General features: G+C 39.0%; 1 protein-coding gene across 1 annotated transcript in view; it reads right to left on the bottom strand.

The window, feature by feature from the left end:
• The window catches only part of LDAH (lipid droplet associated hydrolase), a 117,081-nt gene that overhangs the window by 16,242 nt on the left and 75,457 nt on the right, over positions 1-25,382 (bottom strand). Inside the window, exon 5 of the mRNA XM_054629501.2 lies at positions 23,014-23,254. Coding sequence (XP_054485476.1) covers positions 23,014-23,254 — 241 coding nt within the window. The remainder of the gene's footprint in view (positions 1-23,013; positions 23,255-25,382) is intronic.

Here is a 25,382-nt window from a genome sequence, read left to right on the forward strand (position 1 = left end):
TAGAGACATAAATGACTGAGTCTAACATTTGGACACCTAATTAATTTTATGAAGTCTTGAGTTCAGGCATGTCCCTTATATGTTAGACAGCAATGGGAACTAAGCACTTCTGAAAAGTGCTTAGTTGGGTTGGTTTTTCTGGATGCCTAAATATTCCCCAATTTAAACATTCTGACACAGAAGGATAACACTGTCCACCTAGCCTGACTTCTCATACAACAGACCCTACAGAAGCTCATCATACAGTCCAAAGCCTGGCTTTGAACAAGCACTGCAGATTATGAATTCTGCTGCTAGAAAAAACCTTGTATTCAACTGCAGAATCAGGAGTTGCTCCATGCATTATGTTTCCAGAATATGAGAGAGTGTTTTAATAAGGGCTATCCATTTCTGTCATCATCACGCTGTACTGAAGAAATGTGAAGCTAGCCAAAGAATTAGCACTTCTTTTAGCTCTTTTTTGGACCAGTTAGCTTACTGGGCTAATAAAATGGCCAAGCCTCTCCTGACCTCTGATCACAGAGACATTCACAACCTATATGTGGGAATAAATGACAATATTCTACTTTCTCACCGGTTCTACTTTCTCACCGGTAAAACCAACATGGCTAAATTATCAAAAAACATTTCAATTTCTAGGTCTCAAAATAACTGAAAGTATTTTAAGATACTAAATCTTCTCCTGAAAAAGAGGAGAAAATTGAAAGACTTTGATAATTTTAAAAATCCTAACCAATTAAGTTTTGTGCACAAGTAGGTAATGAGAGTGTTGGATTTGATGCTGCTTTGAAACAGGAGTAAAACATTCTCACACTGTGAGATAGGGGAGGAAGTGGCAATCACACAGGTCTTTGGTGGTGACCAAAACATGGAGTTGGCCGAATTCCAGCAGTGCTCTAAGGAAACAGAATGCCACTGGAGAGATGAGTGATGCCACTGGAGATCAAATGTTAACAGACAAAGCCAGTGCTTTCAAATGAATAAAAAAAATCCTAGAAAGTAATATTTACTTCTGAGCCAGCCAAAACAGATGCAATTCAGTTACAGGCCTGCAGAGCTCTGCCTTCTTCAATTAAACATTGAATGCAGCTTGTGCAAGTTCTTCTTTCCTTGACAAGATGAAAGGGTTGTCATAGACAATCCAACAAATCTGCTGGTCCCACCCTACTCTGCTGGGAAAAGGAGTCGCTGTGCAGTTTCATTTCTAGCAACCCAGTCATCCAATCCTGTGGTGCAGCTGGCAAAATCTGTGCATCTACAGCTTTGCTAAGTTCATATCCTGACACTGGTTGTTGTCCTCTCAGTTCAGCCTCAAACTGATGGGTTAAATTCCTTGTTTTTAGAAGGATGCACATCTTTAAATGTATCTTCAAAAATCATCCAGGAAAAACTTAAACAAGAGATAAGAAAGACAATTGGAACATGTCCAGAGGAGAGTCACTAAACTGACCACAGGGCTGGAACACCTCTCCTGTGAAGACAGGCTGAGAGAGTTGGGGCTGTTCAGCCTGGATGAGAAAAGGATTTGGGGAAGATTTATAGCACTTTCCAGTATCCAAAGGGGCTGCAACAGAGTAGGAATTCTCACAAGAGCATGGAGTAATAGGACAAGGGGGAATGGCCTTAAGCTCAAGACAGCAAGTTTAGATTGGATATTAGGAAGAAATTCTTTACTGTGAGGGAGAAATTCTTTACTGTGAGGCACTGGCACAGGTTGCTTCAGAAGCTGTGGATGCCCCATCTGTGAAAGTGTTCAAGGCCAGGTTGGATGGGGCTTTGAACAACCAAGTCTAGTGAAAGGTGTCCCTACCCATAGCAGGGAAGTTAGAACTGGGTGATCTTTAAGGTCCTTTCCAATCCAAACTACTCTGTAAGTCCATAATGAGGAATTCCATAGGAATGCAGTTAATTTCTGATTGAGTTCTGTTTCTAATGTGGTAACTCTATGACTTTAGTGCTCAGAACTATTACCTGTAACTGAAGCTGTTTGCCAAAAGCCCTGGTCTGTGTCAGAAGGCAGGATGTGGAGAGCAGCCCTTGCTAGTCTAAGTGCTGGTTATTCAGGTGACCAAGTTATCTCCCTGGATTTAGAGGATTTCACAAAGCACCAAGTGCAATAGCCTGGATTTGGCAGGATATCTGTGGCAACAGGACTTGTACCAAACACCCTGTAGGATCTCACTATGTCAGGACTTCTACTTTTCAGCCCAAAATGCAATTCTTGTTAGCAGGCCACAGGAGATAGCAGATGGGCAGAGCTGCTGCATTACCTTGCAGTACCTGCAGTGGATGGAGGCCAGGGATGACAATAGCAGTGGTCCTCAGGGCAGAACCTGACAGATTCAACATTACTGGAACGCTGCAGGCAGCTCTCCACCCCCAGTTCAGTCATACAGTGGGAACAGAAGTACTGTCCTGCTCCTCTTCTCCCATCTTCCCGGGTCCTCTGTCCTACCTCCTGTTCTCAGTGCACTCTGCTCATACTTCTGGGTGGGTTGGGTGTTTTTTTTCAGTAAATAGTAAGAATTGAAGTGAAATTCACACATGTAGTAAGCTGAGATGAGTCACAGAGATACTAAAAGTAAAACTGTAAGACAGCAAAGGCAGTAAGGGCAGTACTTCAAAAGGAAATGTCTCTGAAGTTTTGGGCACTGTGCAAGAAAGGGAACCAGGAAGGCAGGATTAAGCTAAACCGGATGAACAGCAAGGTTCAAGAGTCTATTTCAACCAAACAGGAATCCTTCAAATTTTGGAAACATGATCCTAGGGAAACCAATAAACAGGAACTTAAACTTCAGCAGGCGTTAAGTAAGAGGAAATTGCAAAGAGCAGAAGTAGGTTTCCAAGAACAAACATTAAAGGATTTAAAAATAAACAATAAAATATTCCTTAGGTATATCAGAAACAAGAGGCCAACAACAGAATTTGTTTAGGCTAAGGGAGCAGCTAAAGAAGATAATGATGCTGTTTGGAAAATAAATGACTTTCCTTTATGGCATCCAACTTTCTTGTTCAATACATTCAGGAGGGTTTTGCTCTCTATATTCTTTTGCTGGTGATAACAATTTCTCTTTGAGTAGTGAGATATCGAGAAGAAGAAACAGTGGGGAGAGAACACGAAATACAACAGGGCTAGAAGGTATATTTAGGGTTTGAAAGAACTCCAAATTGAGAATTGCTGAGTTAGTAACACAGCTTGCTACACAAGAATCACCCTGTTCTATGGCTTTGGGAGTAGAAAATACATCTAATTGCTACTGATTTTACAAAGGAAAATAGGATTTTACTGATCTTTAAATTCTGAAATATGAATAACTAGATTACAAAAATTACAGGTCTTTAAAAAACTCTCTCACATATGACACAACAAACTTTGGCTGGAATTAAACATCTATAAAATGAAAGGCTGTAATATGATAAGGAGTTTGGAAGCAAATAAAAAAATAGGCTTAGATAATCTGGTCTTCATAACAATAAAGAAGGTCTAGAGTCATCACAATTTTAAAAATAATAAATTTATAATAATAAAATGTAATTAAATCCTAATAAATTAATAAAATTTGAAGTTTTGTTTTAAAATCTCTAAATAATTACTGAACATACCTGGCAAATTAATAATTTCTGCTATGGATTAAATCACTTTTCAAGATGACTCTATTTTCAGGGATAAAACCTTTAGACCTTAATCTGAATTAATTACTGAATTAATTAATTACTAAATTGAAGTGGAATGAATCCTGGCCAAAGATTCTAGTCCAGGTCGATATTAAAAGCAAATGGGTACCTGATTTCTTAATCATCTGGTAAAGAGATAAGTCCTTTATTGACAGCATTTACTCAGGACATGATGTTAGGTTGTGAGGAACAGGCAGTGAGAATGAGACAGAGCCAATGAGAAGAGAGAAAAAAAATCAATGCAGTAATGAAGTTCAAATTAAAGAAATCAAGATACATGCAGAAAAAAAAACCAGTGTTTTTTCCATTACAAGCTTATAATCAATGCAAAGAATGCAATCAGAATCCAGAGATCGCCAAGATGACTGGTGCTCACTGTCCACATTAACTCAAAAGTCCAATCAGACCATAGACCAAGTTTCTTAAACAGTAGGAGGAAGATGATGCAGAATTCTGCAGTACCACTATGGAATTCTGCAGTACCACTACACCATGTGACCACACCTGAAGAACCATTTACTCTGTATGCTGACAGCCACAACCCCTGAGGGACACTGCAAAACTGACAATGGTGGGCAAAACAATCAAAGAAGTACAATAAACATCTGTTGCCATCACATTTGTGTTACTTTATGACACACTGGTCTTCCCTCTCTTAGAGCACAAAACATTTAAATACAAAACAATAAAAGGAAATACTTTTTAATGTCATATGCAATTAATTATGAACCTTGCTGCCACAGGAAACTGATCTGTACACATATTTGACGCATTCACTTTAAGTGTGTTGCCCTGAGCTCCTCTAATTGTAAACACAGTTAATAAAATTAATTTTAGGGCAAATCTCTACAAAGGCCAGATACCTTATACTTACATCAACCTCACCTTTTAGATACCATTCTCTACATCTGCTACTATTTTTTCTTGGTTTCCCATAGATATGACCAGTGGCTCATCTCTCTCTTGAATTTTACTGATGCTGAATTTCAGCTCATGCCAGTGAATCTCTCTCTCTTCAACAACAGAGCTGCAGCTCTTTCAGCCCTTGTATCTCTTCATATGTATGAGAATCATGCTTCATTTTACAACACATTAACACACATGAACTTGTGACACACAATATTCCCATTATATTTTCTTGTGGAACTATTCCTTAACCAGTAATTTACCACCCTTGTAAGAAATTTACACAGACAACAACTTGGCTCCCTAAGGAATGACAGCACTGTCCTCTCCTTGCTCCCCAGCACCTGTCTTAGCTTATGAAGGTCACTTTGATCCTGTCCCTCTCCAGCACATCTGCAGCCTATTCTAGTATGGTGCTTTCTGCAACCTCAGCAAACACACACACTGTGTTCTGCTGGTCACATAGGGAACAGCTACTAAATACTAAAGGAATGAAGATAAGTCTGTCACAAAACCCTACTAGATATATCTTTCTAGTTTCAAAAATCTTCCTGAATCTCATTTTCCAGGCAGTCATACATCTGTCTAGTAGGTGCTGTCAGGTATGTCATATTTCCCAAACTTTTTTAAAACATAATGGGAACACTGCAAATATTTTTATTAAAGTCAAAATATCCTAAATCCACTGCTTCCCTCTAATCCACATTACTGTAAGATGTTTAATGTTTGGGGAAAGCTATATTTAAAGCTATACCATTATAAAGCAAGAACAGTAACCTTCTCTCTGGCTGCTATGGAATGTCAATCAGGCTTCTTCAAAAAAGCTATTTTTCTCAAAAGCTAAGTCACAAGTTCAGGGAGAAATCTCTCTGCTATTTCCTAATACTACACTCTGCTAACCTTGGCATTTTTTGAATATTTAGTTCTTTCCTTTTCAAAAAAAAACTTGTTCTGTTTCCTTATTTCATGAATACCAAACGGCTTTTTCTAAGGAAATAACTCAGAACTTACCTCTTTTGTGTGCAATTAGAAAGCCATCTAAAAAAGCTCTCAAGGACTGTAACTTTGAGCTTTTCAGCAGTTCTGAAAATCAGGTTGTGAACTGGGCACAACCAGGTGCTGACACTTAAAAAATGAATAGCATCTGAAATCTGTCACTGGGTTTGAAGAGGAAGGTTGTCCTGTGAGATCACCTGCACAGTGTTTGCTACCTGGTGTTACTGACTCTGGAAAGATTTCCAACCTGTGCCAATGCTTGCTTTAGCAGGAAATCTCTAGAATCCCAGAATTATTACCATGAGTCCTGGAAAAATATTTATTGGGTTTTATTGTCATGATTTCAAGTAGAATATAAAATGCAATGTAGAGCCCACACGCTGAACTTCCTGTGTGAAAGCTGTTTCACCCAAGCCTGCAGAACCATTCACTGCACAAAAATAAAGCACATCCAGCAACCTGCAGAACTGTGGCTCAAAATACAACTGTAGGAAATGCACTTAATGGGCTGTGTGGAAGCTCTGCTGGAGCTGAGACCTCAGTGTCCATCCTGGGCTAGGGTGAGTGTGTAGCTTCCATCTGTTTGGCATCCAGCACCGTCACCAAAGAGAGAAATATCCAGGGTTCAGTAAAAGTAAAAGAAGACTGAAATTAGTATTCTGAAAAATCATTACAAGTGAAAGATAAGACTGTGGGATGAAAGGTCAAGAGGCCTGGAATTTTTGTGAACTATCACTGAAATCCTCTGAGACCCAGTACAAATTAAAAAATCTCTATGTCTCAGTTTTCTCATTTTAAAAACACGTTTCAGGCTGCTATGACAATGAAGTGTGTTTTGTAGACTGTCTTAAAAATACTTGCAAGTGAAAAACACTGTGTAAAAATGTCTAATAATTAGTCCTTGAAAAATATATTTCTTTATCAATAATGAAATTTACAGAGCCAATTTCATCATATTCCCTTATTATTGCTCACCACTACCTTGAACGTTGCTTTTTACAGTGATCAAGTAACAAAATCTTCACAGCTATCTGATGAAGAAAACCTCAAAAACAGAGCCGAAGGTTAGTCTGAAAGTACCCAAAGTCAAAACATGCCTCTGTGAGAAAACTGTGCTTTTTGAACTTAAAATCTTTCTCTGAACTGGCTTAGTGAGGGTGTTCTCACAGACACAAGTGTGAGTGCTCCACAACTCCAGTCACAGACACACACAGGGGATTGAAAGGTCCTCAATGGGCAAGGATGGTTTGCAGTATCAAGGCTGGAGTTAAATGCTAAATCCTGTCTTGCAGGGATGTGACTTATGAAGCCATCTCCCTACCCGCTGAGGATACATAAACTGCAGTTCTCTCCTGAAAAAAGTTTAGAAGAAAGGAACAAAAATTATTTTTTCTTATCCTTTGCATGGAAGGCAAAAGTCCAGTGCCCCTGCACTCTCAATTCCTATCTAGGAAACAGGTTCCTAACAATTTGGCTTTGAACCAGTCAAGGATTTCTAGGAAAAGAAATATAGAAGTTCTTTAGCTTTCCCTGTTAACATCTTTTTGCTTATTCAATATGTTGATCTGGTTTAACAGTCTAAAGCAAATTTGAGTGGGATTTGTTCTTAATTTTCATGGCATAATCCCATTCCTTCAAATGTGTACTTTTGCATATACTGGACTGATGCATAATGAGTCAGTATGAGTCAGTGGGAAAATCCAAAGCACAGAAACCGAAGCTTATAACATGAATTTTTCCAGTATCATGGCCTTTGTAAATATTCCTTCATATGGTTTATTTCTAACAAAACAAACAAAAAAATGTGGTTGCAAACCTACAGAAACTGGCCAAGGTACCTGGTGACAGCTGTAGAACTCCAAAGTTTTTATCATGTTCTACTCCATCTCAAGCTGCTGATACCCCTTGTAATTCACAACCAGGTTACCAAGATTTAGTAACAAAAAAAGCTAGTGTTAATTAACTATTATAAACAATTAGGCCTAAGAGCTTAAAAGTGAATCAAAGTTTAAACAGACAAACACCATATTTATTGTGTTTTTAACACATAAATACCTTAAAATGCTGTAACTTTTGCAGATCTTTTATATACACAGATTACTTTGAAAATGAAGCTCCTCATTTATTCCCAGGTCAGGCTTATGAAATTTACTGCCAACTTAGCTTCTCCCCATGATCCTGCCAGTGACCTTTTTCCTGCCCTGGTAGGATCATTCCCTCTCCATGGATTAAAGGTGATTAAGGATCAGTGTCAGTTCAGTCTCATACATTTGCTAAGCAGAGACGACAAACTGTGCCAAAATGTGTTTGATTTATTTGTTGGGGTTTTGTGATAGAGGAACCCTGATTGGACTCAAATCAAGGATCCAGAAAAGAATAGAGTGCTTTATATCATTGGTAGCTCTTTAACCCAAAGTGTCACAGCAAGGACTTAATATCCTTCAGCTAAATTATTAGTTTTCACAAACAATAATGACTGAAATCAATCAAGCTTTTCAATGCTTCGGGTTCTTTAATCTCCAATTCAAGCAGCCAGTCATTAGATGGATACCTATATCTATTGAGCTAAACTTCAAACACATTGATACAGCCACAGTGTAGCCAAGCAAACCATGTGTGAGATAGACAACTTCCTGATTTTTAAGAAATGCATGCCTAGAATTATTATCATTGTTTTCTAAAGATTTTAGAACAATAGTCAAAACTAATTTCTCATCTGCTGACTCTCTGGATATCAAGAGATCTATGCTAGAACTTGGGAAGTTGTGCAAATTGCACACATTTCTTACTCAGGACAGATAAACTTTATACTTGATTTTTGAAGCAATACAGAGATTTCCTGTACTTGGACAGAAATATGTGTTTTTCCTCAAGTCTTTAAAATTCTTGCTTGATTATTCAATATCCAAAGAAGATTTGCTTGCTTATTTGCAAACAAAAGATTAGATTAGGGCTAAATTAATCATAAACTCACACTAAAAACTGAGGGGTCACACTCTGTTGCCTGAGAAAATTCGAGATGATCTGGAACTATGTTTTATGGAAAGAACTCTTGAAAAAAATTACTTAAACACAGTGCACATATCCATAAAATACAAAAGGTTATGTATTTCTGACTTAATCCTGATAAATTTTCAGAGATATACATGCCCTAGATTAATTTAAAAATAGCAGTGTGTTGTAGTGCTGTGACTAGAGCTCATTCTGTTTGGTTTGCTCTGTATATTAATTACTTAAGTATTATTTTATTATTTAAATATTATTTATGTATAAATCATATAATTTATACATAAATATAAATTTTCCTGTATATTAATTACATAAAAATGATACTGTGTTCTTTGCTGGGCTACGGAAATGAATTTAAAGTGATTGAAAGAATAGACAGAAAGAGATGCCATACTAATGAAACAAGGGACAATAACAAAGGAAAAAAATCCTTTTCAACTTCATTGGCTAATAGTTTTCAGGAAATCATCAAAATAGTTCCTTTTCCAACAAAAATGAGTGGTTGTGAAGATAGCCCCAATCTAGACAACTTAATGGACGCACACACACATTCTTTAATAGCTTGTTCATCAGACAAACATAAGACTACAAAGGGTTACCCGAGCTCACTTCATTTCCCCACTGCTGCTGGCTTTAGATTATGTTGACTCTATCAACAAGATTGTGGCTGTAGGTGTAAATTTATTAAGTCCTACACATTGTTCTATTTTATAAGTTAGTAGGAGCTATGCTCTGCAATGGATACAAGGAGAAACACAAAGCCAAATTTTTATTTCAAGGTCCAGATAGTACAGTTTCAGCAGCATCAACCTTGGAAGAACATACTGTAACAGTTTCTAGAGTGGACAAATTCAGAGGAAAAGAAAAGCATGGCCCTGCCTTCATGATGCTTACAAAATGCAAAGCTGGTGCCACTACTCAGATCAACCAACCCCTCAAGCAGATGAATACAGAGAGTGGAGAGACACCTTACACTGTTTTGTGAAGGTCATACATACTAAGATACTGTCTTTTTTTCACCAAGGAATGACTAAAGAACTGAAGGGGTTTGTAAGAGATCAGTGATCCCCTTGTGACTGTGGTGCAGGCTGTGGGTATTCTCAGTACTTCTGCAGGGTATTCTGAGACTCTGCAGCACAACAAGTTTAATGGCCCTTCCTGGCCACGCTCACTCACTCACTACTTCTGGCTCCCTTGATTCTGTTCCCTATGTATAGAGAACCTATGCTTTAGATATTTAAAAAAAATTCTTACGGATTCCATTAGTTTTATTTTTCCAGGTTGAATGTCACTCAGTTAATTCATTTATTCTTCAGTGAAACAATATTTTGCATCTGGTCTCTGTCCTCCCTTGTGTTTGACGTTGTCTTTTAATGAAAGACAGCTCACTATTGATTAAAAGCCACAAACCTGATGTGCAACCAGGCCCAGAAGAGAACTCTTGAGTTATTAAAAAATATTTTGCAAATCATTTGTAATATAAAAGAATATTAAAAAGTAGAAAAACATGTGAAAGGAAAGCAACTTTACATCAGCCCATTACAGTAAGAACCTCTCAGGGCCAAGAAATTAGCAAGAGAGGACAAAGACACTGGAAGTCAAGAAATATTTAGAATTCTCTTAACATACTATAATTTAGAGCTGCATACTGTAACTACAAATGCCTCAGGTCTTTAAGCCTTTACCTCAAAGAACAATGCCTTTACTAACTGGCAGACCTTTCTAATGCAGAATTTTTGCCTATTTATTGGAAGCATTTTGTTCTGACTATTGTTGGAAATGAGACCAGGCAAAATGGACTTTGGACCTCATTTCCAGCTATTATTTCCTGTGTAAGTCAACAGTATATCTCAGTATGATGGTGTTTATATTCATCCAATTTTGAGCTAATTTTTCAGCAATATTTGTCACTATTTATTAAAAAAACAACATTCTTGTTTAGTGTATTATTACAAGTACTGAGCATCAGTTCTACTAGACTTGAAATAAAAAACTGAAGAGTGGCTACAATTTACTTAGCTATTCCACATTTCTTACACAGAAATCTGAGCAAAGCTCTTTATTAGTTTGCCCTTCATTGACATTAGAGCCTTATAGGTTTGTTCTTAAATGCAGTGCATAGCATAGTTCTCCCAAACATGGCCTGATGGTTTGGAAAATTATAGTGCCTTTCATTGTACCTTCATCAAGTACTCACTGGTTACAGAAAAATCTACTAAATTGTTCCATAAAGGCCAGGCTGTAAAGCACATATTTCCACATTGGCTTTGTTTGGATAGTCCTTTGTCCCTTCACTGATCAACAGCTTAGTAAAAAGCCTTTCCTAGTCTGTTTTACCCTTCTGCCAACACAAAATGCACCTTTCCAGCTTCTGCTTTGACAATTGTGAAGTCAAACTTCCACAGTCTGTTTTCAACAACCAAACTGTTGTTGCTTTTGCAGGTACAAATGTAGGCTGTATCTGCACCAGTGTATGAAGTGGAGCCAGAAACTATTCTGAGACCCTGAGGCCAAGTGGAATAGAATGGCTTGTTTCCACAGAATTAGATTCTTCCCCCACACAAACTGCTTATGGGGACAATGCATGGCAGTGCTAACTCAACTGAGTCTGAATAGCTGGAGAATGCTAACTGGAGAAGGTTAAAAACATACCCAAATTCAGTCACATTATGAACTTTCATATTTGCTTTTAACTAATGTCTGACATTAGGCATGCTTTACCTTTATTTGGGTTTCCTCAATCATTCTATGTTGCATCTGTTCACCTGTTTTGCTTGGTTCCTCTAAGGTAAACTGTCCCTCATTAAGGGTTCTGAAATCCTCAATGCTACTCTTGTCTATTTAATCAGTGTGTCTGACATTACAGGGCTGGAAGGGATCTCCATTGGTGTCTTTTTCTTAAGATGAATCAATGGTACTATGTTATTTTCAGCAGGTACTTATGCGTCCTGTCATTAGGAAGCACACATGATGAAAGTTTCATTATCTTCATAGGAAATCCCATCTAGAATTCTGCTCATATCATTAACTAAAATCTAACCTGAATCACTTTTGTTGCAATGTACTCCATTATATATTACCTCATCTACCATGGACATGTAAGTTAAATTACTGCCCTTTACTTGAAAACTCTTTCTATGTTCTTCATTTGTCTCCTGTTCAGTCTAAACAACTCTATTTTATGCCTGTCATAGGATTCACCTGATTAAATGTGGGTATCTAAAGCTTAATTTTTCTTTCTTCACAGTCAGACGAAAGTACATGGTTCATCTCATCCTTAAGTACTGACTTAGACAGATTAGACAAGTGTTACCTATTTCTCCACTGACTATGGCAGGATTTAAGGAGATTAGTGAGTGAATAGAGCTTTATGTTGTAAATGTGTTAAGCATTTCTGTTCTAGCACAGGTGTGACCCTTTTGTGAAAATATGAAGCCAATCTGCCTCATCTTCAAATGAGGCATCATCCTCTGTATCAAACTGCATATATTGTCTGCCAATTTCTTTTTCTGCTCTATTAAATATATATTTTTATATAGATATATATATATTTTATATATATAAATATATAGGTAAAGCAATGCACTGTGAGAAGTAGCTGAACAGTGTATGTTGTGGACTCCCTACTCTACAACCATCAACCATATTACATATTGCACTTTGGATAGCTCCAAATTTTCTTAGAAGTCCCTTAATTCCATCTGTCATGCTCTGGTGAATGTAATATTCAACAGGTCTCTTGTCTTTAATATGTGGATGCTAAGACAAGCACATCCTCCTCCTTTCTCCCTGCTCTTCTTTCCCAAGAGTGTTAGGTCCCTTCATATTTATATTCCAGCTCTGTCAGTTCTCCCACCTGTGTCTGTTAAGACAATTAACTAATAATTTTGATGATTTTTAAAGGTTGGCAATGTGATTTTATTTTCCAAACTTTAGAAATTTACATGACCTGCACATCACCTGCCACATCTACCACCTTCCAGTAGTCCTTTTCTCCCTTACGATTTTCTTTCTTTACCATAATTTCACATCATTCATGAGCACAAATTTGCTCACAGTGATAATACAGAGGGATTTTTTATCTTCTCCCTTGAATTCATCATCAAGCATCCTTTACTAAATGTTTCAATGTTAATCACCTTTTCATGGCTAAGGAAGCCAAAGCTCCCATGACACTGGTCTGATTGAAAGTGCTTCAACCACTATGCATACTTTAAAATATTCTTTTGAGGAAGCAGAGTGATTTTAATAGCCAAGTCTTATGCCCTGTGAAAACCAAGTAACCTCATTACCCTGTCATTAGTCTCTCACTCTCTACAGTTTGTTTCCATACATCTTTCTTTCCCATATTGACACTACAGCTTCCCTGGACACTTCTGATGCTCTGCCTTACAAAACCATCATTTACTGTCAGGTTTTTTTCACAGAATGAATCTGCTATTTTACCATTTGCCATTTAATTTCTATTACTGCTATTACATCAGACTGTTGTTTGTGTTGGCTAAGGACCATGCAGAGACTGGGGACGTCTTTTGTCAGGTGCTGGCAATACTGACATGGAAAAGCCTGAAGTGATGCTTTCTTCTGTCACACAAGAGACTTCCACAAAACCTCCACAAATTCTCAGTCTCTTTCTTCCAGAACATTTAATTAATGCCTCCCTTAGCAAATCTGCCTCACAGCAGGATAATTTCACAATAATCTGTTATTACAAAATGCTTCAGAAATATTTTAAAATATGCACATTGACAACTTTAAATTCCCACTCCTGGCCTCTGTAAAGGTAAATTGGACAATATAAAATTAAATTGATAATTTTCCAGTAATTGTAACCAAAGGAAAGAGTCCTGCGTGCCTGACTCGATCTTTTTTTCTTTTTTTTTTGCATCTAAGAAAGAGTTATACTACATGGGAGTGCAAAAAGCCCCAGTCAAGTTGGCTTCAGCATCACAGAGGCTACTTAGGCTATCAGGAAAAATAACATTTCTGCTCCACAGATTTTACAGTTTATTTCTAAATTGCTACTGCTGAACATCGAGTTGCAGATATGCACACAGAGTTTTTCTTGTCCTTCCAAGGGACTTCATGCAGAGGGTACAAGAATAAAATAATCTGACTTCAATGGGATGATTATGGCCAAAGACTCTCCCATGAGAGTTGCGACTGTTCAGGCTGGAGGAACAAAGGCTCTGGGAGACCTTATGGCACCTTCCAATACCTAATGGGTCTATACAAGAGCTGACAGGGATTTACAAGGGTGTGGAGTAATAGGACAAGATGGAATGGCTTTAAATCAACAGAGAGCAAGTTTAGATTAGATATTAGGAACACATTTATTACTCTGAGGGTGCTGAGACACTGGAATGGGTTGCCCAGGGAAGCTGTGGGTGCCCCATCCCTGGAAGTGTTCAAGGACAGGTTGGATGGGGCTTTGAGCAGCCTTTTCTAATGGAAAGTGTCCCTGCCCATGGCAAGGATCATCTTTAAAGTCCTTTCCAAAACAAACCACTCTGCGAGTCTGTGATTTTCATGTGCTGTGCAGTTTATCTGAACTTTGACATGCTGCAATACAGCTCTTAAATGCTGCATTTGTATCAAAATAACCTGCAAATAGTTGACTAATTTTTGAAAATAAGTTTACCTCAAGAAATATACTACTATCTGATCACATTTTCTTCCTGGTAAGTTGCCTGTCTTACTGTAAGGTTCTTCAGTGAAGTGTAACATTAGTTTCATTTCCAGTTTATCCTTTGCTCTTGAGGAAGCAATCTCTGTCATTCCTCTAAAGGAGTCAGAAAACAGTGGTAAGAACTAATAATACCAAACAGCACTGTAATTTCCTATGAGGAAAACATATTTTCTACCGGTAATTATTGCCAACAGCAATCTTGGAAATATCGTATAACTTATTGTTTAAAACATCAAACAGAAGGAACTGCTTTGTATCAAGGATGACTAATGCAGGAACATGTGCTTCCACACATGCACAGACACATTAGATAAAATGTTGATGTTTAGAGGTTTAAAAGATATAAACATTGACTTTGGGGTCTGCTTAAGTTTACACTTGAATTTAGAATGCAAACATAGCAGTTAATGTATAACCATGATGGACATGAAGAGGCAGAAACAGCTGCAATTGTTATGGATGGGCTTCTCCAATCTGCTTGGTACTACAGTTGCAGAAAGAGCAGGACTATACAAGAAAATCAGTCAGCTGTGTTTGAGAAAGCAGAGTAGAGGCTAAAGGCAAAAATAAAAAGTTATTCAACAATTATACCCAGGTGCTTTGCAAACAATAGATGCTTTGTTGCGGAGTGTGAAAAACATTCATTTACTTTGTGTGATGAAGCATGTGCAGATGAAGTGGCATATGTGATGGAAAACTGAAATGTCCACAGGCTTAATCCTGCCTGAAGTTACTTTGGAACTACTCCCACCATCTTCAAATGATAGAACTGTCCCTTAGGTAGAAAAATTCATCTCCAGCTTAAGCTCTCATTCTGTGGCAGATGGCTGTGATGCTGGGAGTTCTGCCAGCATCCAGACTTTGGTTATGGGAAGTGTCTGCAAGAGGGACACAGAAGGGTCTGCTGTAGGTGGTGCTCAGTCCATAAGGAATGGCCAGGATGGACACTGTCTGCAGCAATTCAGCATCTCCACTCTGTGGTTCCTGCCTGAGCTCTGTGGGATTACCCTGCTTTGCTAGACAGGGGTCTAGCCTAGGAGTAGCTACATGGAGGTCAGTTTAAGTGCCCTTCAGGACTGGGACCTAGGGCTGATTCTTTACTGAGGAAGCCTCATGAAATTCAACATCTGGATCACCCATTCTTTGAAAAAGGTGAACATTCTTCAACTGGAGTGGCTTTGATTCATAAGAAAGGTGGACTTTATACCACTTTGTACTCATAAACAGAATCCATTCTTTTAAAGCTTGCTTTAAATAGACCTGGCCTTTGCACTAAGCAGAAAGCAATCTCTTGTGCCACTATGTTTGCTTAAGAAAAGCCCCCATTTCCTTCTCAGATCCATGAAGATTCTGTAGGAATTTTCTCCTTGTCAGTATTGTCACATTATAGAATTACTGAGTGCTGGTGGACATCTTCATGACAAGGAGCAGCAGCAAAGTGGATGCTAGAGTAGCTACATGTAGCTGATCATAGGAATTAAAACCAGTGTCCCCTTCAGTCACATAATAAATAAACCCTAAATAAATTACCAGCTTTGTAAATGTCATTTTCAGAAAAAAAAAAACTTATTCTAAGACAAATGTCTAGAGTTTACCCATGGGTATGGATTTAGCATGAGTTTAAGTGCTTTGCTGGTACTGCATGATGAAGGAGTTCGATGGATCAAGCTAAATTTCTAACCAGTAAACACAAGTTATATCAGAGCCATGAATTCTACTTCATATATTCCTTGGGGGAGTTTTGGCAGACAGGTCTCATTCAAAAGGCATGAGCCTACTGCAGAAGGGAGTCCTTCCCCTGAATTCAGGGGGGGTTGTATTGGCCCAGGAAAAATAAAGTGCCAGCTCACAGATAATTGTCTGGCATAGTTTAACACAAAGCAACTGTAGCTGGTAGCACTTCACTGGCATATACTTATTTTCAACATCCCTTCTGCTTTGTTGATGTTACCTCTTCCTTTTTCATGCCATTTGCAACACATCATTAGACTCACTGTAAATTTGTGGGCGTAAATCGTGTCCCTGGGGATTTAGCCTCACCAGGGGTGAATAAACAATCTCCCCTTCCCCAACCAAATCCCAACTGTGCCTCACATTTCATGGAAATGATCAGCAGTTCCACTATCAAAACATTCACGCCTTATGAGTAATATTTATGATGGGAGTTTTTTATGTTGGGTTTTCCCCCAAGAAGAAAGAGAGGAATAATTAACAGAAACAGACCAAATGAGAAATTTCCACATTATTACTATTATTTTCATAAGGCTTTCACAGGAAAGTAAAAGCTTTTGCAAGTAATAAAAGTCCCCATTAAACATCTTTCTTTCTTTTGGAAATGGGGTAAATTATGAAGCAGATTAACTTTAATAAATAAATAGGACTATAAATACATAAAAGTCATTGCCTTCCTCCAGTAATTTAATATGAGCATCCCACTCTGAAATAAGGAAAAGTTTATTCACACAGAAAGAATAGAGCAGATGTGAGGTTTTTCCATCAGCTTAAGTGCTGCCTTGGTAAGGTGAGTTGTCCGACTACATTAAACAAACATTTTAGTCAGGCATCACACAGGAAAATAAACAGTAGCAAAGGAAACATGAAAATATTAAAGACTGTTATTCTTTGGCGCCTTTTCCTTCGAAGCAGGTGATAAAATATTACTGTGTTTCCACAGGTAAGGAAACACGCTCTTAAACACTTTGCAGAAACACATATTACGATCATCACTTAAAATGTCAGAAGTGGATAGGACTGAGCTGTGACAGCACACAAGAGGCTGCTGAGAAACGCTGCAGGACCAGAGGTTTTTGCACACTGGGCCAGGCTGCTGGGCTACCAAAGCAGCCTTCTGGCAGAGCAAATTCAGGGGGCAAAAAACATCTTTCAGGAGATGGCTGTAGAGTTACCTGATTTCAGGACAGACTTCTCTTGAAGCCTAATTAATCAGATGTTAGTGAAGAAGGAGAGACTATCTGTTGTATAATTTCTGACCTCTTTCTGTCCCACTGAGCATCAAAGAATGCACATAGGAAGAGAGGAGACCTGCTGAGCTCCACTGTTTTTGCCCACCTGTGATATACTGCACTATTCTGCACAGATGTAACATGATTTAGTTTATGTAGATGGAATTTATGTACCATGTCAGTAATTTCTGTTCACCATGAAATTTTGTCTGGCTATCCATCATGTCTGAAATTCTACACATATTTAAATATAAAACATCCTTGAAATGGTTTCTGCATTGTAGCCAGAAGTTATCTGCAATGTACATTCATCAGAAGAAATAAAGCAATCACTTTTTACTACCAGGACTTGGATTTCCATCAGCCTGGAAAACCAACTTGAAAATGTTCTGGTCTGGGTTCAAAGATCTGCACAGTTACCCAGTGCCCAGAGTGTAGGGAAAGCTTTTATTCTCCTGCCTACTATGATGGTAGGATGGTAAAGATGTAGGTGTGAGACTGAAAGGTGCTACCTGAAATCCTTTGTAGTATCAATTTCTGTCTCTATTTTAAAATGCACTGCATGCACCATCCTGTCTGGCCAGTGTGGTTTGGGGAAGCTGCTCATGACTGACATCCATATATGTATTTTTAGATTAAACTAGTGGCTAGGCAGGTTCAGTAGATCAAGTTGCTGCCCTGGGATGCAGGTCTATGTAGAGCTCTGCTGCTGACCAGCTATGTGATGCTGGCCAATAGCTCATCCATTGTCTTGAACACTGGGTTCTTTTTTAAACATGGTGGTACAGCATTTGAAAAATAAAACCTAGATGAGTATATAATGTGCATATCCTCCTTGGCTGTGCATGCCTCAATGGATGGGTTTTGTTCCATTCAGCATGGAAGGCAGAGCTCTTCTGATTTTTTTCCATAAAACAAAATAAAAATCAATAGAACTATGCCTTCTGTGCTGAATTTCCATCTGCCCGTCATAACTTCTGTTGCATTTTAATTTAAAAAGCAGAGCAAGAAAGAGCTATGTAATTGCACATATAAACTAAATTTTATATGTGCAATTACATAGCTTTTAAAAACATTTTTCAGGGGCAAAACCTCTTATTTCACAATTTCATGTGAAGGTTTTTATCAAGTGCTTACCTAATACCTTAAGCACAGGTTTTTATATCTGAAAAACAAGCAGAATAGGTGGAGGTGCTACTGAGTTCCATGAACACAACAGGATGCGCTGTCCTTACCCAAACATTTTGGTTAGATGGGTATTTCCACAGCACTTCAGTCCCAGGAAAAGATCTCAAAAAAATTTCCCATCTTACTTGTCAGGAAATTGAGGTGAAAATGTAAAATGAGTTTTCAAAGAAGGCAGGAAACAAATAACAAGACTCTCACTAGAAATCAGCAGCTGTAAATTCTAATGCAGACAAAGTATGAGATATGTGACTGTCCTAGCAGCAAGGGTAAAAGCTGCATAGAAAATCTGGAACACATTGTTTTCTGGTATCTGAAGCAAAAAGAACAGTCAGTGGATTCTGAATGACATTTATCTCCCTCTGCTTTTGGTTTCTAGTAGAGAGAGTCCCTCTGTGATCAGTAAAACGCATCGGTCATTGCAGGGTGTGATTCGCCTTTCCTGCTTTAGAGCCAGCTACTCAGACAGCATGATGTTCATAGTGATCAGATGGAGACCAACCATAATGTCACATTTCAAATCTCTCTGATAAATAAAAAGAATTGGAATAGAAACAGATCTCAAGCCATGATAACTCCTGAGGCTGGGTAATTCAAACCCAGAATGCTACCTCCCAGTTGGCTTCCTGGAAATAAACTTTTAAAATAACTTGAGTCATCAATGTAAAAACTTCTGTTCCATTTTCATAGCAACTGAAAGCTTACATTTTACTGGCTTTTGATGTAAATTAATCTCAAAGATGCTATTTTATAGTTGTGTAAAATGTATCCCACAATAAAATCTTTTACTCCCTGGCACCTCAGGGATTTAATTTTGTCATCCTGTACATCTGAGAGGGAGAAGCAGCTACAGCTGGGAGACAAACCTCAATACCTCAGCTGGGACTTGCTTTCTTTACAGTCCTGTGGAGTGCCTGAAACTGCTATAGCCCTTTTTGCCTCTGTAAAACAAGGGAAATTTAAACCCTCCACATGAAATCTGAATGTTTCCACACTTGGAACAAGATAAAATTTGAAACACAATTCTGGAGTTTTATCTTATTTGTTTTACAACTTCTGTTGGATGCTTAAATTAACTAGGCATCTCTTATTTCCAGCTTTCACTTATGTGACAGCCTAAATGAATCTGATAGCCTTGTTTCAGGCTTCTGAGTCCCCTCCTTCCTAACCTGCCCCAACAGTACAAAGCAGACCTCGCCCTGGCCCAGGCTGCAGTGCTACCCTGCTCCCCGACCAGGTTAAACAAACAGGGAGATTCCTCCAGGGAAGTCACAGGTTCAAGATCACAAAGGACCCACCTCATTTGGGCCAGTTAGAGGTTTTTCTTGCTATTGTGCTTATCTGTATCTTCCCTGTCATCCAGACATTAACCTCTGACCTTTGAGCCTGCCTCTCAAAAAAGCTGTGCAGTGTTTACCCATTATGTAATGTCTGTGCTTTTGTGGAAATTTTACAGAAACAAATGGAGGAAGTTTGCCAGTCGAACGGCTGGACAATAAATCCTGTTCCATGTAGATAGAATGGTTTACTGTCACTGTAAGTCTGCTACTGGCATCTGTCACCAAAAAAATGTTTACAAATTTCAGGGCACTGGAGTGCCAAAGTATTCCAGCACTTCAGGACTAAACATGATTTGTAGAACCACCACTGCTGTGTTAGATAGGGGTAGCCTTGTTTTGCTAGCCTGAATAAACAGAGTCACAATGTTTCAGATAAGTCAGGGTCACTGATGTTTAATATTTCTGTCTATTGATCTCCTAAGTTCATAAATACAAGTACCCAAATGCTTGTTTGTTCATTATAATGTTTTTTTCTGCCGTAAGATATCTTTGCTAGAAGTTAAACCAGGTAAGCAAAGGCCCTTCAGCCCCTTTTGCTTGTTTCTTATAGGTCCTTTATTATTTATACACTGTATGTTCCCATCCTTCCTTACAATCCATCTTCTTTACAGTCCCTGCTGTCTCTTCTCCTTCTGTGCTGTTTCCTCTTTGGGACAAGACATTTTATTATGTTCCCTTTCTGGACAGTGTCATCACAATTCCTCTTGCTGTGTAACTGGGGCTTCCATATATCATCAACTATGGAGTTAGAACAACAGAAAGACGTGTTTGGATAAGAAGCAGGAACAAACATAATTTGGAAGTGGGGCAATAATAGGTAATGTAATTCTTCCTTCACTGATTCTTTCAGCCAATGGCCTGATCCTGCAGCAACTGAATGGAGCTTTTCACTCTCAGTGTCAATGGGAGAAGCACTTGGTCTTAGAGTTCTGTTCTAATTAAGTTTTCAAATCTCATTTCCTTTCAGAGGAGAGAAAACATTGTTGTGACTAAGCTTTGGATGTGGTAACAAATCCCTGGCAGGTCGGGTTGTTTTAACGGACGTATTAGATTTAAGGAAACTTTTACCATCTTTTCTGCCCTTAATCACAGCTTTTATTACAATTACAGTAATGCAACAGAGTTACATGCCAAAGGCAATATGTATATTTTTAATGAGTTGACATGCAACCTTCCTGGAGAGAAGAAACAACCTCATTTGCTGAATGTTTCTGAACTATATCTAGTAATTTTTTAGGGGAAAAGGAAGTGTTCAGAAAAGTGTCTACCAAAAATTCAGAGGCTTCAGTAACTCACAGATGAGCAGTCTCATAAGACACACTCAGTTGTTGTGCTAGATTTATCAAATTTTTGCTGAATGCTAACATTTTCTATTGTCCTCAAACAATAAAAGAGAAGGTTAACAGGCAATATCCGGATGCTCAGAGATTATTAATCCACACATGTGGTCCTGAGTCACTGGGCTGTAAAACACCATCAGTTTCCAAAGATGCAAACCAAAGGGGAATTCTACTTGAGAGAGATGCTATCACAAGCCCAAAAGAACTAGTTCCATCAATAAGGCCTATTTATGCAAGTTTTACAAGACTTTGGCTCCCAGGGGTTTTCATTCTGGTAGAATTAATTCAGGCAACAAACTGAACATAGGCAGAGAACACATCCCATGAGTGAAGAGCCTTCAGCCTGGTTTCTTGCCTTAATTTACCTTACAGCTAGGACACAGGTCAGACACTGGTACGCAGAGGAAATTACAACAGGCTGACAGGCACACATCAACCTGGCTCATTCACCTGGGGACTAAAGAGCTCAGAGGGTCAGCCTCCAACAGCAGAACACAAAATCCGTTCTGTTCAATTATTCCTGCTGCTGCACTGTGGCCTGGGCCAAACAACACATACAAACAATGGCTGGCCCTGTTTTTTGGAGGTTAACACAGGCCAAGGACCATTTCCAATACAACCTTGGCTGTGTATAACCTGTATTTTAGAGGTACAAGTTTATCTGTGGGGACCAGAGAAGGATTCCTGGCTTGTGGAGATGTGACCTCACAGACCCCCACATACCTTTTTCTGAGACAAAACTATCAAAGGAAGACACCTGAGCACCTCATGTAGGTATGACTGCATGCTTGCTTTCTCCTTGCTCACCACGAAACTGTCATCAATTAATAGGAATTCAAGCCACAAACTATAGGAGTTCAATCAGAAATGTGTATTAGCAAGCAGGAGTCTGCTTTTGTCAGGCACAGGGCACTGCAAGGGAGTGCCCTGTCATTATGTCCAGTCTGTAAAAGTGGGGCTCTCCAGGCTGGCAGCACAAACCCTACAGTCGTACAGGGAGCCTCCCACACAGAGCCACAGATCCATGAAAGGCACAGCCCCTCAATGCAATCCCAGTTACTCTGGCACATCTGTTTGGATGATTAGTAAGTAAAATTTAACTGATAGAAGACAGAGCCCAACTGGAAATGTAGGAATGTGTTTTTACTACTATTAACGCAATCAAAACTTCCTTCTTGCTATTATTACTGCGTTAGCATGTCAATTCCATTCCAAATTGTTTTAAACTGTTAACTTACCAAAATACCTGGAGTATAGCACAATTCACGTTCTGGTTTTCATTCTAAACTTAACATAATATATCTGAAATTATTCTGCTTCTTAAAAGTTGTTTCTCTTGCTAGAATGTGTAAAATATATGTACAATATACACTGGAGGAGCGTTAATCTTTCTCTTTGTGCCCAAAAAAGTGCTGAAATTCAGTGCATAAAGTAAATTCTATGAGTCTTTGTAGACTGAAGGTCCTTTTCTGAATTTACCAATATTCCAATTCAGATGACAGAATCTACACAGCTGGCTAAAACAGCTTAATAAAAACAGATGCAAAGAACTCTTTGTGAAACTGATTACTGATTTACATTCACCATCCAATATGAATGAAATGCAAAAACTAAGCAGATGTAAGTCACATAAAGTACATTGTAAAAAGAGTGTTTTAATCACATGAGAAATCATGTCAGTAGTATAGGTCAGTTTGCTTAAGAAATATATATTCTTTGTGAAAATATTTTGTTATTTTGCCTTTAAGATTAATTTACTCATACAAGACTTTCCTGTACCCATGGTCTTAATTTTAGAAAAGACTAGATCTGTTATTCCTCAAAACTCATGCTTTAATACTAAAAAACTAAATCAACATTTACTAAATGAGAAAAATACAAAAGATGGTTTAACACAGAAAGGTGCTCACCAATGCAGTCGACACTGAAGAGATTTATGGAGGTTGTTATTGAAGACTCATCACAGGTCTTCATCCCCCGCAGAGCAAACCTCACCAGGGAGGCCTTGACTCCCTCGGGCAGGAAGGACAGCAGGAACACGGGCATGTAGAGAGCGTAGCGGAGCTTGCACAGCAGGGGCGTCATGAGCTTGCCCTGCGGGGACTGAGCCATGCGCTCGATGGTCGGGAACAGCAGCACGGAGCGCAGGACCTGCCAGGGCACAGAAAGCACCGTCAGCAAGGGCACAGCAGCACAGCCCAGCCTGCAGACCCAACCTTTACAAGAGTCTCCATCGCAGTGAGACTGAGCTTCCAGGCACAGCAGCACAGCCCAGCCTGCAGACCCAACCTTTACATGAGTCTCCATCGCAGTGAGACTGAGCTTCCAGGCACAGCAGCACAGCCCAGCCTGCAGACCCAACCTTTACATGAGCCTCCATCGCAGTGAGACTGAGCTTCCAGGCACATTGCCCCAAAGGTGTGTGATGTGCCCAGATTCAGTCTTTTAAAACATGAAGCAAACAAGTACACAGTTACAAAATGATGTTTTATGATAAGAACTCAAGAGGTGAGTGGCCTTTGGAAGCACCAGCAGGAGTAACCCCAGCAGAGGGCAGCAGGCAGGAGCCCTCGGCTCAGTCCCGGCGGGCTTTTTATCTCAGGAAAAGTACACCGCTTTTCATTTCACCTGGTAAACTGCTTTCTCTAAGTAAACCAAACAAACAAATTTAAAAATGTCAGCTGCTGTGATGGTAACTTTAAAAACTGACAACATATAGGGTTTTCAATTTGCAGCTTAATACAGGTAAACTTGGTCAGAACAAGAAGCATACAGCCTCTTCACTACAATGGGTACACTGGCATAAGATATTGCTTTTTATATCTTATAATGAAATAGACTTTCTGAAGGTGGTAATTAGTTTATGTTACAATAATACACTATAGCCTTAAAGTAAAAAGAAATGAATTAAAGTCACACCCACCCATACTAATCAAAACTGAGTTAATACATTTACTCATAGTTGTATTTCAATGCTAACATCAAGCAAATATTCTAAAAGAATAATTGCAACTTTCTTCTGGAAGTAAAAATATATTGCAATAACTCACATAGGAATAACCCTCAAAGAGATACAGCCCTACCTAACAGAAGTATCAATAAAAAAAAGTAAGAGAGGATCTGGATATTGCATTGGTAGATAATAAGGAATAAACAGCTGCGCTTTCTTGGTGACTCAATATCAATAAATGCAGTTACATATGTCTGCTTAGTGCATATTATTCTACATGTTGTGTAAATTAGATTCTTATTTTTGTAAAATATATTTTATATTTCTTTACTCCCAGATGAGATGCAGCTGATGTATGCCTCTACACCTGTGTGCAGCACTCCCAGTCCCAGCAGCCCTCCAATGGAAGGCAGGGAATGCCACCCAGAAATGCTTACACAATCTGGGCATTGTAACAGAACAAACTGCAAAAATTCAGGAAATATAATAAAATCGCAGAATCCTTTAGTTTGGAGAAGGTCTTTAAGATCACTGAGTCCAACTGTTGGCCTAGCACTGCCACATACACAAATAAACCATATTCTCAAGTGCCACATCTATACATCATTTAAATACCTCCAGGGACGGTGAATAAACCACTTCCCTTGGGCAGCCTATTAAGTGCTTGGTAACCCTTTTTGTGAAGGAATTTTTCCTGATATCCAATCTAAACCTCCCCTGGCACAACTTCAAGCCTTTTCCTCTTGTCTTATCACTTGTTCCTTGGAAAAAGAGACTGATCCCCACCTGGCCACAACCTTCCTTCAGGTAGTTGTAGAGCAATATGGTCCCCCTGAAACTCCTTTTCTCCACTCACCTCCCTCAGCCACTCCTCATCAGACTTGTGCTTCCCAGCTCTCCTGCCCTTCCCTGGACACACTCCAGTACCTCAAGGTCTTTCCTATCATGAGGGACCCAAAACTGAACTCAGCACTCGAGGTATGGCCTCAACATTGCCCAGTACAGGGTGACAATCATTGCCCTTGTCCTGCTGGTCACTGACAACTGTGTGTCTGTGCTGGGTAGCAGGTCACTAACCATTTCCCCATACATTATGGGGGCTTCATTCTGCTCACTGTCCATGTCTGGATACTCAGAGAACAACTGGTCAGAGTCAGGTACTGATCTGCTGGTTCTTCCTGTTTCTTCCCTCATCATTCCCTGCAGCTGGAAGGCCAGAGAATACCAGCTGTGCTTTTGATTCCTTAACCAGTTGTCCCAAGGCCCTGAAGTCTCTCTTGATTGTCCTTGGGCTGCTTGTTGCAATTTCATTACTATCTACCTGAAGAA

Source organism: Agelaius phoeniceus, chromosome 3 (assembly GCF_051311805.1).
Source record: "Agelaius phoeniceus isolate bAgePho1 chromosome 3, bAgePho1.hap1, whole genome shotgun sequence".
Taxonomy (NCBI): domain Eukaryota; kingdom Metazoa; phylum Chordata; class Aves; order Passeriformes; family Icteridae; genus Agelaius; species Agelaius phoeniceus.